This window comes from Temnothorax americanus, unplaced genomic scaffold (genome assembly GCF_048541705.1).
Source record: "Temnothorax americanus isolate GAGA-0224 unplaced genomic scaffold, ASM4854170v1 Scaffold101, whole genome shotgun sequence".
Lineage (NCBI taxonomy): Eukaryota > Metazoa > Arthropoda > Insecta > Hymenoptera > Formicidae > Temnothorax > Temnothorax americanus.
The window spans coordinates 38,274-49,605 of NW_027509233.1; the positions used below are offsets into that span (position 1 = coordinate 38,274).

Sequence of the window (11,332 nt, forward strand, 5' to 3'; positions counted from 1 at the left end):
CCCACAACGGCCCCCAATTTTTAGTTCGCCCCTTTTCCCCAAGGTGCGCAAAAATCGCGGCTTAAGGGTTCCCCCTCGCTCAAAAACCACGGGGGCATTCGCCACTGTATTTTCTTTTTTTAGACGTAGGCCCAACGCAGCCCTTTCCCATGGGACAATTTTTGTGGGGCGCGATGTTATAAAAGGGGAATTTTTTTGGGGTGAGGGGTTTTTTGATCCCCCCGGGGTTTTTAACCGAAAAACCCCAGGGGGTTTTTGGGGCGGTAAAAAAGGGGGAAGGCCGGGGGGGGGGGAAATGTGGTTCCCTTCGGGGTTTTTTTCGCAGGATCAGTTTTCCCCGGGTCCCCCCGTTTCCCGTTATTTTTTTGACGGGGGGCTTTTCCATTTTTCGCAAGAAAATCTCCCAGGGGGCCATCGCATTTAAAATTTTCGCCCGGCAGTTTTCCCCCCTCGGCCCGAAATATCGCACCAATTCTTTCGGTGGTCGAAGATTGCCGAAGCTGTCGAAATATACGACTCGATCTTCCCTCTTCGCGTACGCTACCCAATGAGTACCGGGACCCGCTGCGTCGTCCAAATTCACGATACCGCTCTCGTTTCGACGTACACCGCCAATCGGTAACGAATCACGCATGAAGACACCTCTGAAGAACGGTACGCGCATACGCCTTGCCAATCGATTCAATTGTACGTTAGTCGTAATACCCGCGGGCATATTTAACGTCTTTTTGACGTTTTTTTTTTATTTTCGACGCTACTCCTTGCCTGCGTTTGTGCGGGCCGAGATACAACCCTCGTCCGTATTTGTACGGAGCGAGATAAAGTCCGCGACCTTCCGCGGCGCGATTGTGACGTTGCATCTCTTCCAGCTGACGCCGCGCGGCTTTGTTATCGTTCACGGCCTTTACGACTCCCGCCGCTCCGCCGGCCAGAGAGCCGAGAACTCCCAACAACGGTAGAATCGGCAATACGCCGCCTCGTTTCGCTGTCGGAAGTATCCGTTTTTTCGTTAGATTTTTTTTCTTCGCAGTTTTCGATTTTTTCGTTTTCAAACCCATTACGAGCTTCGTCTTAGCCTTCATGGTCGCCCAAACGGCTGTAGCGGCAGCTCTCTCTCCGAGAGTCGAATCTCTCGCGGTAATGCGTTTTCGCGCTTCCGCAGCGAGTATCTCGTCCGCCGCGTGTCTCTCGGTAAGATCGCGGTTACGCGAATAGGCTACGTCGTGCTCGCGACACGCCGCGTCCAATGGATTAATACCTTGATCGCCTCTCGCCAATCGTTCTTGTAAACGAGTTCCCGGACCGCAAAATTGATAGCTGGGAATGTGTAATTCGAACGGAAGTGCGTTTATCGCGCGATTTAACAGGCCTCCACCATTTTTTTTCGTTGACATTCGCCGCAATCCTTTATCATTGGCGCGGGACCGTCGATGTGCGTTCGCTGCCACGGTCGATTGTAATGTTCGTAACAGCGACGATATGTCTGAACCTCCAAATCCGCCTTTAAATGTTCCGGAAGCTTGTCCCACACGTAGTGGACGTGATCGCCGCACGTTTGCAGCAGAACGGCTTTCGGCACAAATTGCAGCTGTTCGGCGCTCAAGTCGCGAATATCGGAAGATCTCGACAGTAGGACGAACATTTTTGCTACTGAGCGATTCGCGGTTCCGCTTGCCTATAAATAGGCGTTCAAGTCAGCCAGAAAGTCGGCAGTGTGGAAAGAAATGAGATTCGTGCGACAACCGTTGGCGATTCGCGTGACGAATTGCGACGACAGATCACGGTCGATGGGGGGCAACGTGGAGAAACGCAAGCACGGTACGATGTTACCGACTACTATACGCGCGATCATTTGCGGCCTTTCGAATTGCGGTAAAACCAACGTTCTGATCAGCTTGCTGGAAAGTCCGCACGGTGTACGTTTCGAAAACGTGTACGTGTACTCGAAATCGCTGCAACAGCCGAAATATCGATATTTGGAGAATTTGTTGACATCGATCGACGAAATCGGCTATTTTACGTTCTCCAATAACAGTGACGTCATTCCACCGAGCGACGCACGTCCAAACTCGATCTTCGTCTTCGATGACGTGGCGTGCGATAAGCAAGACGCTGTGAGAGAATATTTCTCAATGGGCAGGCACTCGAGCGTCGACTCCTTCTATCTCTGTCAGACGTACGCGAGAATACCTAAACATCTGATACGGGACAACGCGAATCTGCTGATCCTGTTCAAACAGGATGGTACCAATTTGAAACACGTGTACAACGATCACGTGAATACCGACATGTCGTACGATAAATTTTGCTCGTTGTGCCACGATTGTTGGCAACAAAAGTACGGATTTGTAGTGATAGACAAGGACAGCGCGCTTTCGAACGGCCGATACAGAAAAGGATTTAACGTGTTCGCGATACCGTAAAAGCGATCAGTCGTTGCCGATACCTCGTCGGAAGTGAAATATTAGCGTTATTACAGAGAGAGAGATCGACACTCTGCTTTTTTTCCGCGATGGCTGCGATCGACGAAAGCGAGACGATTCGCGAACGCGAGAAGGTCGTGAAAGAGATTGCAAAGACGAGTAATTCAATTCGCAAGAAACTTCGCGCTTTGAAGACCGGTAAGATCGAGAAGGACATTGAGTTGGGCAGGCACTTTAAACCTCTCATCGGGCCGTTGAAAAAGATCGTTGACAACTCGAGCGTGATCGCTGTGAAAAAAGAGGAGCCGACGGAGAGCGACGCTGACGCGAAAATCGAACCGCTATCCGTTCAACAGCGCGGGGAGGAGGAGGAGGATGTTACACCGAAAAGAAAGAAGAAACGATCAGACTCCTGGCCGGATCTGTCATCGACACCGTGTAAATCTGATCAATCGAAACGACCGATAACCTCTACACCGATAACCTCTACACCGACGCGAACCGTGCAACGTACAAGTCCCGAATTTCTTGAAACCGCAAATGTTTTCGAAACCACGGACGACTCGATCAGGACGACCGTTCATGGTAAATCTGAAGAATAGTGGCCTCCTCACCGATTTCGTTCAACTTGGGCTTAATCGACGCGTTTTTGCACGAAACGACCGAATCTGGCAGAAAAAAGTGTCGCTCTGCCCTGCGAAGCGAGATATTAACGGTTAAAGTTGACAGGAATCAGGTTATGATTCCTGTCATACCGACGAGATGCAGCGACTACGACCATGCCCTGCGGCCACACGCGCATGCTCAGTTGCCGCACGCGCATGCAGCAGATCACGTGACAACTGTTTGGTTGGTATAAGTCAGAAGTGTAACATAATTTGAAATGATATTTACATGTACTTTTCATACACCAACTATTCTCTGCTTTAACAAATTATTTCTGTTACAAATATTAAGCGTTTAAGTTAACGAAACATAAATAATTTGTTAAAGCAGACAATAGTTGGTATATGATAAGTATACATAAATATTTACTTTTCATATATCAACTATTCTCTGCTTTAACAAATTATTTATGTTACAGATATTAAGTGTTGAAGTTAACGAAACAGAAATAAAATTGTTAAAGCAGAGAATAATTGGCATATGAAAAGTTCATATTTACATGTACTTTTCATATACCAACTATTCTCTTCTTTAACAAATTATTTCTGTTACAGTTATTAAGCGTTTAAGTTAACAAAACATAAATAATTTGTTAAAGCAGAGAATAGTTGGTATGTGAAAAGTACACATAAATATGTATGTACTTAATAGCAGACAGTTGCCACGTGACCTTCTTTTGCATGCGCGTGCGGCCACAGGGCATGTTCGTGGTCGCTACCAGTCGCTACATCGCGTCGGTATGACAGGAATCATAACCTGATAGTCGTCAACTTAAACCGTTAATATCTCGCTTCGCGGGGCAGAGCGACACTTTTTTCTGCCAGATTCGGTCGTTTCGTGCAAAAACGCGTCGATTAAGCCCAAGTTGAACGTAATCGGTGAGGAGGCCACTATTCTTCAGATTTACCCCGTTCATAATCGGTTGCAAACGTCGGAGGGTCGAAAATGGTTTATAGAATCGTTGGAAGATCACTTGGGTCCACTGAGCCGAATTTACATCGCAGATGTTTTGGGCGCCTGTCCATCGATGGACATAGCGTACGGCGTTTATCTCGGCAATAATAAATTGATGCTCGGTAATAAAAGTTTTGACGTGGACAAAACGGATAACATTTATATCGACGGCGTACGATACGCCGGCACACCCGGTATTTACGAGTTGATCTTCAAAAAAATACCCGATGACGCGATCTACACGGAGGACGATAAGATCAAGTACAGGAGCATATTGTTGGCAACGAGTGCTCATAAATACAAGCACGATCCTCTCGGGCGACTAAAGGGCAACGTGGGATTCAAGTATCGATTTGTGATCTCACCGTTGATGTCTACCGAATCCAAGAAGAAAAAATCTGGAAAGGGATTATCCATGCCTCGCGCGATGACGCTAACCGACAATAAGATCGACTACGTGCACTGGGACGACCCCAACGAGCTGGTGGATCGTCTGCGATTGCTCGACGCTTCGCGTCAAGCTGGCAACAATGCCCACGACAACTAGATCATGTCGATCATCGAGGAACTTCGCGAAGCCGGGCTTATTATAAATTAAACCATGCGACGGCGATCCGTTCAATCAGCGTCGAAATGCCGATCAACAAATTTGGATTGTTCGAGCACAGCGGAAACGCGACGAACGCCATTTCGTACCATCGGTGGAGCGGATTAATGAGAAATTTCGTGCGCAATAACGCTCTGTGTCGCGCCGCCACGGACTTTGACGCAAAGTCGCGCAAGATTCGTCGCGTAGCGCAACCTGAGACTGACGGTGACGCGGTTAACAAACTGTACGTTGATCAATTCTTTAAAATATTGAACAATCAACGAAAAGAATCAGACGAGAAGCTGACTGCGTTCGAAAAAGATCTGCAAGCGTTACGGACTGCGATAAACAAGCTTCGCCATTCGACTACCGTTGAATCGGACGCGACAACGAACAAGAATGGACAAACGGTTCAGCAGAAACGACTATCGAAAAGCGTCGAGTGAAGAGAAGCAACGGTTCATCAACGACGGCGAGGAACGGCAACGAACGACTCGAGAACGGTTGTCGGACGGCTGTCTAGCGGTTCGAGAACGGTTGTCGGACGGTTGTCGAACGATTCAAAAACAGCTTAAAAACGATTACGAGCGGTTTAGAAACAGCTGCAAACTACGCGGAGACAGGAAAGGCTACAAACGGCTAGAGAACGTCGACGACGACGACGATGAGTGGTAAGAAGCAGTTAACTGACGACGACGACGACGACGACGAGCGACAACGAACGATTCACGAATGGTTCAAAAGTGGTTACGAATGGTTCAGAAGCGGTTACGAACTGTTCAGAAGCGGGTACAAACTGTTTGGAAACTGCTACGAACGATGCACTAGAAGCAGAAACCGCGACAACGAAACATGAAACCGTTAAAATCGACCGATGCGGATAAAAATATCGAAAAGCGACGGTTGGTGGACGAACTGCACGCTCCGGCGAGAAGAAATTTTCCCCGCAGACACGTCATAGTGCGAGGGTACGACGACCTGTGGCAGGCTGACATCGTCGAGATGCGTCCGTACTCGCGTTTCAACGGAGGCTACCACTACATACTCACCGTCATCGATGTGTTGAGCAAGTACGCGTGGGCCGTGCCGCTCAAGGGTAAAGGCGGCAGCGAGACAGCCGACGCTATCGCTGAGATAATTCGACGCAGCGGGAGGTGCCCTAGTAATCTACAAACCGACATGGGGAAGGAATTTTACAACACCGACGTGCAACGTCTCGTGAGAAAACACGACATCAATCATTATTCCATGTATTCGGTGTTGAAGGCGTCGGTCGTCGAGCGATTCAATCGTACGTTAAAAAACAACATGTGGAAGATGTTTACGCTCAACGGAAATTACAAGTGGGTCGACGCGTTGCCGCGACTCGTGTTGGATTACAACGCGCGCAAGCATCGAACCATCGGCATGCGACCCGTCGACGTTACCCCCGCGAAAGCCGAAAGACTCTTGGCTACGGTGTACAGCGCGATAAAGATCGCGGGTCCGGCAAAATTCAAAGTGGGTGACTCGGTGCGCGTTAGCAAATATAAAACAATTTTCGAGAAGGGCTACACACCGAATTGGACCACCGAGGTGTTTAAGATCGTTAAAGTGCAGCGTACCAATCCCGTAACCTATCTACTCGAGGACTATCGTGGAAAATCCGTCTCTGGAGGGTTCTACGAGCACGAGTTGCATCGCGCGACTTATCCAGACGTGTATCTCGTGGAGAAAGTACTGCGCAGGAGGGGCGACGAGGTTTACGTTAAATGGCTGGGATTCGACGGATCGCACAACTCATGGATACACAAGAACAATGTTATTTAATTTGTGTAAACTGTATTTTTATTCTTAACATAAAAAAAATGCAATATCTAATATGTAATACATGTAAAATGTTTGAAATATGAAATACATATAAAGTACGTAAAAAAAAATATATGAAATACACATGTGTAATATCTTTATTATAATATTCTTTCCAATACTGTAATATAATACTCACAATACGTTACGTTATACTACATTCACACACATTCGTACATACATACGTTATACTACTACTACATTATATATTACGTTACATACATATACTATACATACGTTATACTATACATACGTTATACTATACATACGTTATACTATACATACGTTATACAATACATATGTTACACAAGTATTCGATAATGTCCCCACGGTAACGTATCGGTCGAATTAGGTATAATGTATCGCTTGTCGTCGTACGGACTCAGAGCGATTTTTGTTTCGGATACGGTGTACACCTCGTGTTTTTCGGACCTTATGCAAGCCTGCTGTCGCTTCATTTTAATTTCGTCTCGCAGACATCTCGTGTAATCGTCGAACGTTATCGACCTGGCTACGACGATGCTCTTGATACCTTTCGCTTTTTTACAGTCTTTCTTACCATCCACTCGCAAGGCATACATTTTCGCCCTGAGTCCGACGAATTCGGTCATGATCGCACCGTTATTCTCGTCCTTCATCAAGCCCGGCACTTTTTTGTTCTCGAGCGTTATACCGTACGCGTTGTCGATCGCGTAATCGCTCGTGTCGAATCTAGCGATATCGCGTTTCACGTTCTCGTACACATCCTCGCACTCGATGTAGTATATCAGACTGTCCGTATCGGTATACATAATTCTACACTTGTCGCGATACAGGGGAGACATGTACTCGTGATGAAATTCGTACAAACAGACTTTCGATATGTCGAGAATGCACATGCCAACGTAAATAGGTTTGTCAAATTTAACCTCGAGTTTTCGCAGTTCGACGGCTATCAGATTTTCTGAAAAAACGCTCCTGCTGTGAAAATTTGGTTTCGAGATCAGTGCCTCCGCGCCGTATCTACCGTTCCACTTTGTCACTAATTTTACATCGACGTGATTTCGAACGTTCTCCATCGTTTTCCCGAAAACCGCGTTGTTCATCAATTTATACAAATTTTTCTCGAAATCGTTTTTGGCCAGTGTTCTAAATTTTGTATTGAGTTCGATGTAATTGCAAAACCATGGAGATTGAGCGAATTGCAATACGCGATGAATTTTTGTGACGCGAAGACCGTGGCGCGTGCATTGCTGTAGGTTGCGGTAGTGTGTGACATAACGCTTCTTATCGTACAGCGTGGCGAGAAGTTTGTCCTGCCGTTTGCCGGGTGGTTTATCGCGCGTCGGACAGAACGGTAGGTCAGCGTGCGCGTCGTGTTTATTCTGCGGATACTTTAGATCGACTTCGAGAATGTAACCCGTGGGCGAATCCAAAGCGATCGCGCTAAACTCGAAATTCGAGACGTCTTCGACCCATCGAAAGTCTGCATAAGGCAATGGTTGACACATTGCCCAGCCGTACAAGTTGTTTACGTCGAAATACATCAGGTATGACGATGGTTTCGGTGTATCGTAAGATTGCATGTACCTGTTATTGGCCTGCGCGTATCTGCCGGAACATTGACTCAGACCACCGCGTATACCGCGTTCGATGAACATGACCATGTCAATGTCCGTGAGCAGTTCGAAATTGATACCCGTATGCTTCAACATAGCGTCCCACGTAAACCCCGGTAGAGTGTAATAATACGCCGGATCGAGTCCATAACTCGCGACGCAGCTATCGCGAAAATTTTCAAAGATATCGGCCAACAGCAAGACATCGATCTTTAGATACAGATCGCCGTAGTCACCGAGCGTTCGAATGGAGAACCGCTGCCAGACGTTGACGGCGTGCGCGTAATCGCTCTCGGATACGGTGTCGCCTGTCAATGAACTGTAAAACGAGTCGCGCGATGGTAAACACGCATCCTCCAACTTTTTGACGCAGTCAATGTACTCGTACGGAAAGACACCTTTTCGCGTCAATAATTCGAAATCTTGGTCGGATAACGCGGAAAATTTTGAACGTATAATTTTTAACTTATCCTTATCGAGGAAGGATGCTAATTTTTCGAGACTCGCGCTAAGAAATTTGTACGAGTCGATGAATCTTAATTTGATGCAATTTTGGTAGTTTTTATCCTCAGTGCTTTTAACGTTTTTCGTGAATGAAATGTATTTTTCCTTCGTGATTGGAAGTAAGTCTACACGTCCTTTGTAGGCTGTAGCTATTTCCTTGATAATAAAATGCGCGTCGTAACCCGATAAATTATGAAATACTATGGGAATGTAATGCGAATCTGTGTAATTTAGATTACAGCTGGAATGCGCGGGACCTCTATAACGACCGGTCAAGTGACAGTGATCGCGTACGCGCACGTCTTCTGGCTCGAACGGTTTTTCGCACACGTGACAGTGCGTTGCGCTGTTAAATTTTTTCCACTCGTCTCGCGTAAAATCCGCCATGGGTATATTATCGGACAAGATGTTCTTTACGTCGTGTGCTAAACGTCTTAGTTCCTCGGCGAACCACGCGACGCAATCCTTATCGCGATGAAATCGATACGCGGATAACGAGTCGTCGTACGAGCACCGCACGTAATATCCTATGCTAAATACCCGATGATATTGAGACGTGTATGTGGACGTTGTCGGATCCGCATCCGTCTTCTCGAGGGTACATTCCAGGTCGGCGTACACGACGAACGGAAGTCGTTCCTTCCTGCTGTGATTCTTGAATCTCAGCCACTTGTCGTCCTCGCTCGGTAGTCGGATGGCACAGTTGTTTATCTCTCGGCAGTCTACTCCGTGGGCTTCCAATTTCTCGCTCGAATGAAAATAATGTAAACATCTGCAAAAAAGAAAAAACACAATTTTGAAAATTATTAAATAAAAAAATAAAATATTTTATAATTTTATTAAAAGGAGTATAAGTACTCACCGATCGCAAAAGTATTTCCGACCATCGTACCTGCTCAATTGCGAGCTCACGAGGCGGGATAGATTTTTTATCCACGCGAAATGTCCCACGTTGTCGTCTCGCGGGTCCTGCACGTACAACAGATTTACGTGCTTTTCTTTCTTCAGGTCGGTGAGCCGTATCGGGAGAACGTTCGGTGTTTTCTCTCCTTTGATGGCATACACATTGATGGATATATTGTTGTGATTTTCAAAATTTTTAATCTGTTTCAAAGTCATTGGAAACTCAATGCCTTGTAAATTTAATACTGTTGTGTAATCAGGGTACGAGGATTCCCGATATGTATGATCCTGGACAGGATACAGCGCGGCGACCACTGACCACGCGAAGCACGCATTGTCCATCGATTGCACGTTTATCACCGCTTTTTTCGATTTAATTTTTTGCGGTAAATTGATGTAACATCCCGCGCGCAAAGGATTGTACTTGTTCACGTTCACTGTCAAATTGAGTATACGCGACAACGCCCATCCGCTATCGCGTTCCTGAAACTCTTCAAGACGCGATAAAGTATGCTCGATAACGTGTAGCTCGTACCACTCGCGCAGATCGGACGCACGAAAGAGTTCACGGTTTCCTGTGCTGACACTTTTGTTCGCACGTTTGTCACCCGTCACAAACTCGCCGTTGAACACGGTGTTTATCATTACACTTGCGTGTCTTTGCATGACGTTCCGCACACGATCGAGCACGATGACTTCGGCATCTTCGAGAAATTTTCGCGGTTCGATGTAATTGATATTTATCACCGCACCGGTCAATACACGCCATTCGAACGCGGCATCGATCTCTCGCCAAACGAGTCTTTCCGCGTTTTCGTTACCGCTACTACTGCCCGCCGCGTGCTCACCATTGATATGTACGAACCGTCTCTGTAATAGAGTCTTCGCACCATCGAGTCGCGCGATTCTTGCCACTAAAGATGACCTGTTTCCGACAGTCTGAGAGCCGTCTGAGACCCGCGGACGTTTGGAACGACAGTCTTCTTCGAGCTGCTCAATAAACTTCTCGCATCGCTGTTCCCATGCGAGATATTTGTCCAAGGTAGCGATTTGGTTGGATCCTTCCACCAGGTCGCGTTCTGTTTTATCGAGATGTTCCATGTTTTTTGTTTTTTAATACTGTCTTTTTTTTAAATCACGTCACATTCTTCGATGGAGCACTTGCACGTGATTCGATCGCACGCTGAACAATATCGTTTGCCACTTTGAATGCGATAGTGCGCAAACATAAAAGAACCAGAACTGAAGTAGGGGACATTAAATCCATGATTATGCTCCCAATTATCAACATCATCAAAGTCACGTTCATAGGTTTTTTGAAACATCAATAGATGATTAGGATTATTGAGACGGTCGGGGTACATATACATACGTATCGAATTGTTCATCACCACTAATTCGACGTATTTCCCAATACCTGTATGAATCTTAATGTATGTTGCTTCACAATCATAGAGCTGTTCACAAAATTTAGACGCCCAATAGCGATAGTCAACAATAAGTCTAATATGATACGGCACAACGTCAGCACGGCGAGCTGCACGTGATTCTTCCTCGCTAACGCACTCGTTCCGCAGCCGTCGATACACTTTTCGTCTAACGTTAGAATCCCACTTATAAGGAGAATCGGTATTGATAACGACTCTTTGTCTAGCGAAGCGTTGACCGGTTCCGCGTATACCGAGTTCGCGATCGCGAAGAAACTGCACCGGCGATATTCGTTGCACATCCGTCAATTTCACTCCTTGATCTTCTTCACGCAAACCATCGGTGATATCTGTTATAATACATTCCATTATTAAATCATCGCCAGATTTTGGAGGCTCCACAGATTCCTCTTCAATTAT

The 11,332-nt window shown here is 46.4% G+C and overlaps 2 protein-coding genes across 2 annotated transcripts; both read right to left on the bottom strand.

Annotated features, from left to right (window-relative positions):
* Window positions 1-6,457: 6,457 nt before the first annotated feature.
* On the bottom strand, window positions 6,458-8,299 carry LOC143902456 (uncharacterized). The gene has a single exon (XM_077415374.1). It carries the CDS (start codon window positions 8,172-8,174, stop codon window positions 6,783-6,785), a length of 1,392 nt encoding a protein of 463 aa, XP_077271500.1. The 5' UTR covers window positions 8,175-8,299; the 3' UTR covers window positions 6,458-6,782.
* Window positions 8,268-11,038, bottom strand: LOC143902359 (uncharacterized; the record flags this gene model as incomplete). The annotated part of the gene is made up of 2 exons (XM_077415187.1): window positions 9,445-11,038; window positions 8,268-9,354 (listed from the first exon to the last, which is right to left on the bottom strand). Coding segments are annotated over exons 1-2 (2,229 nt in total), but the record flags the coding sequence as incomplete, so codon positions are not given.
* Window positions 11,039-11,332: the final 294 nt, after the last annotated feature.

Coding starts and splice junctions, on each gene's coding strand:
- LOC143902456 (XM_077415374.1), bottom strand. CDS start 8,174: ATGTTGAAGCATACGGGTATCAATTTCGAACTGCTCACGGACATTGAC.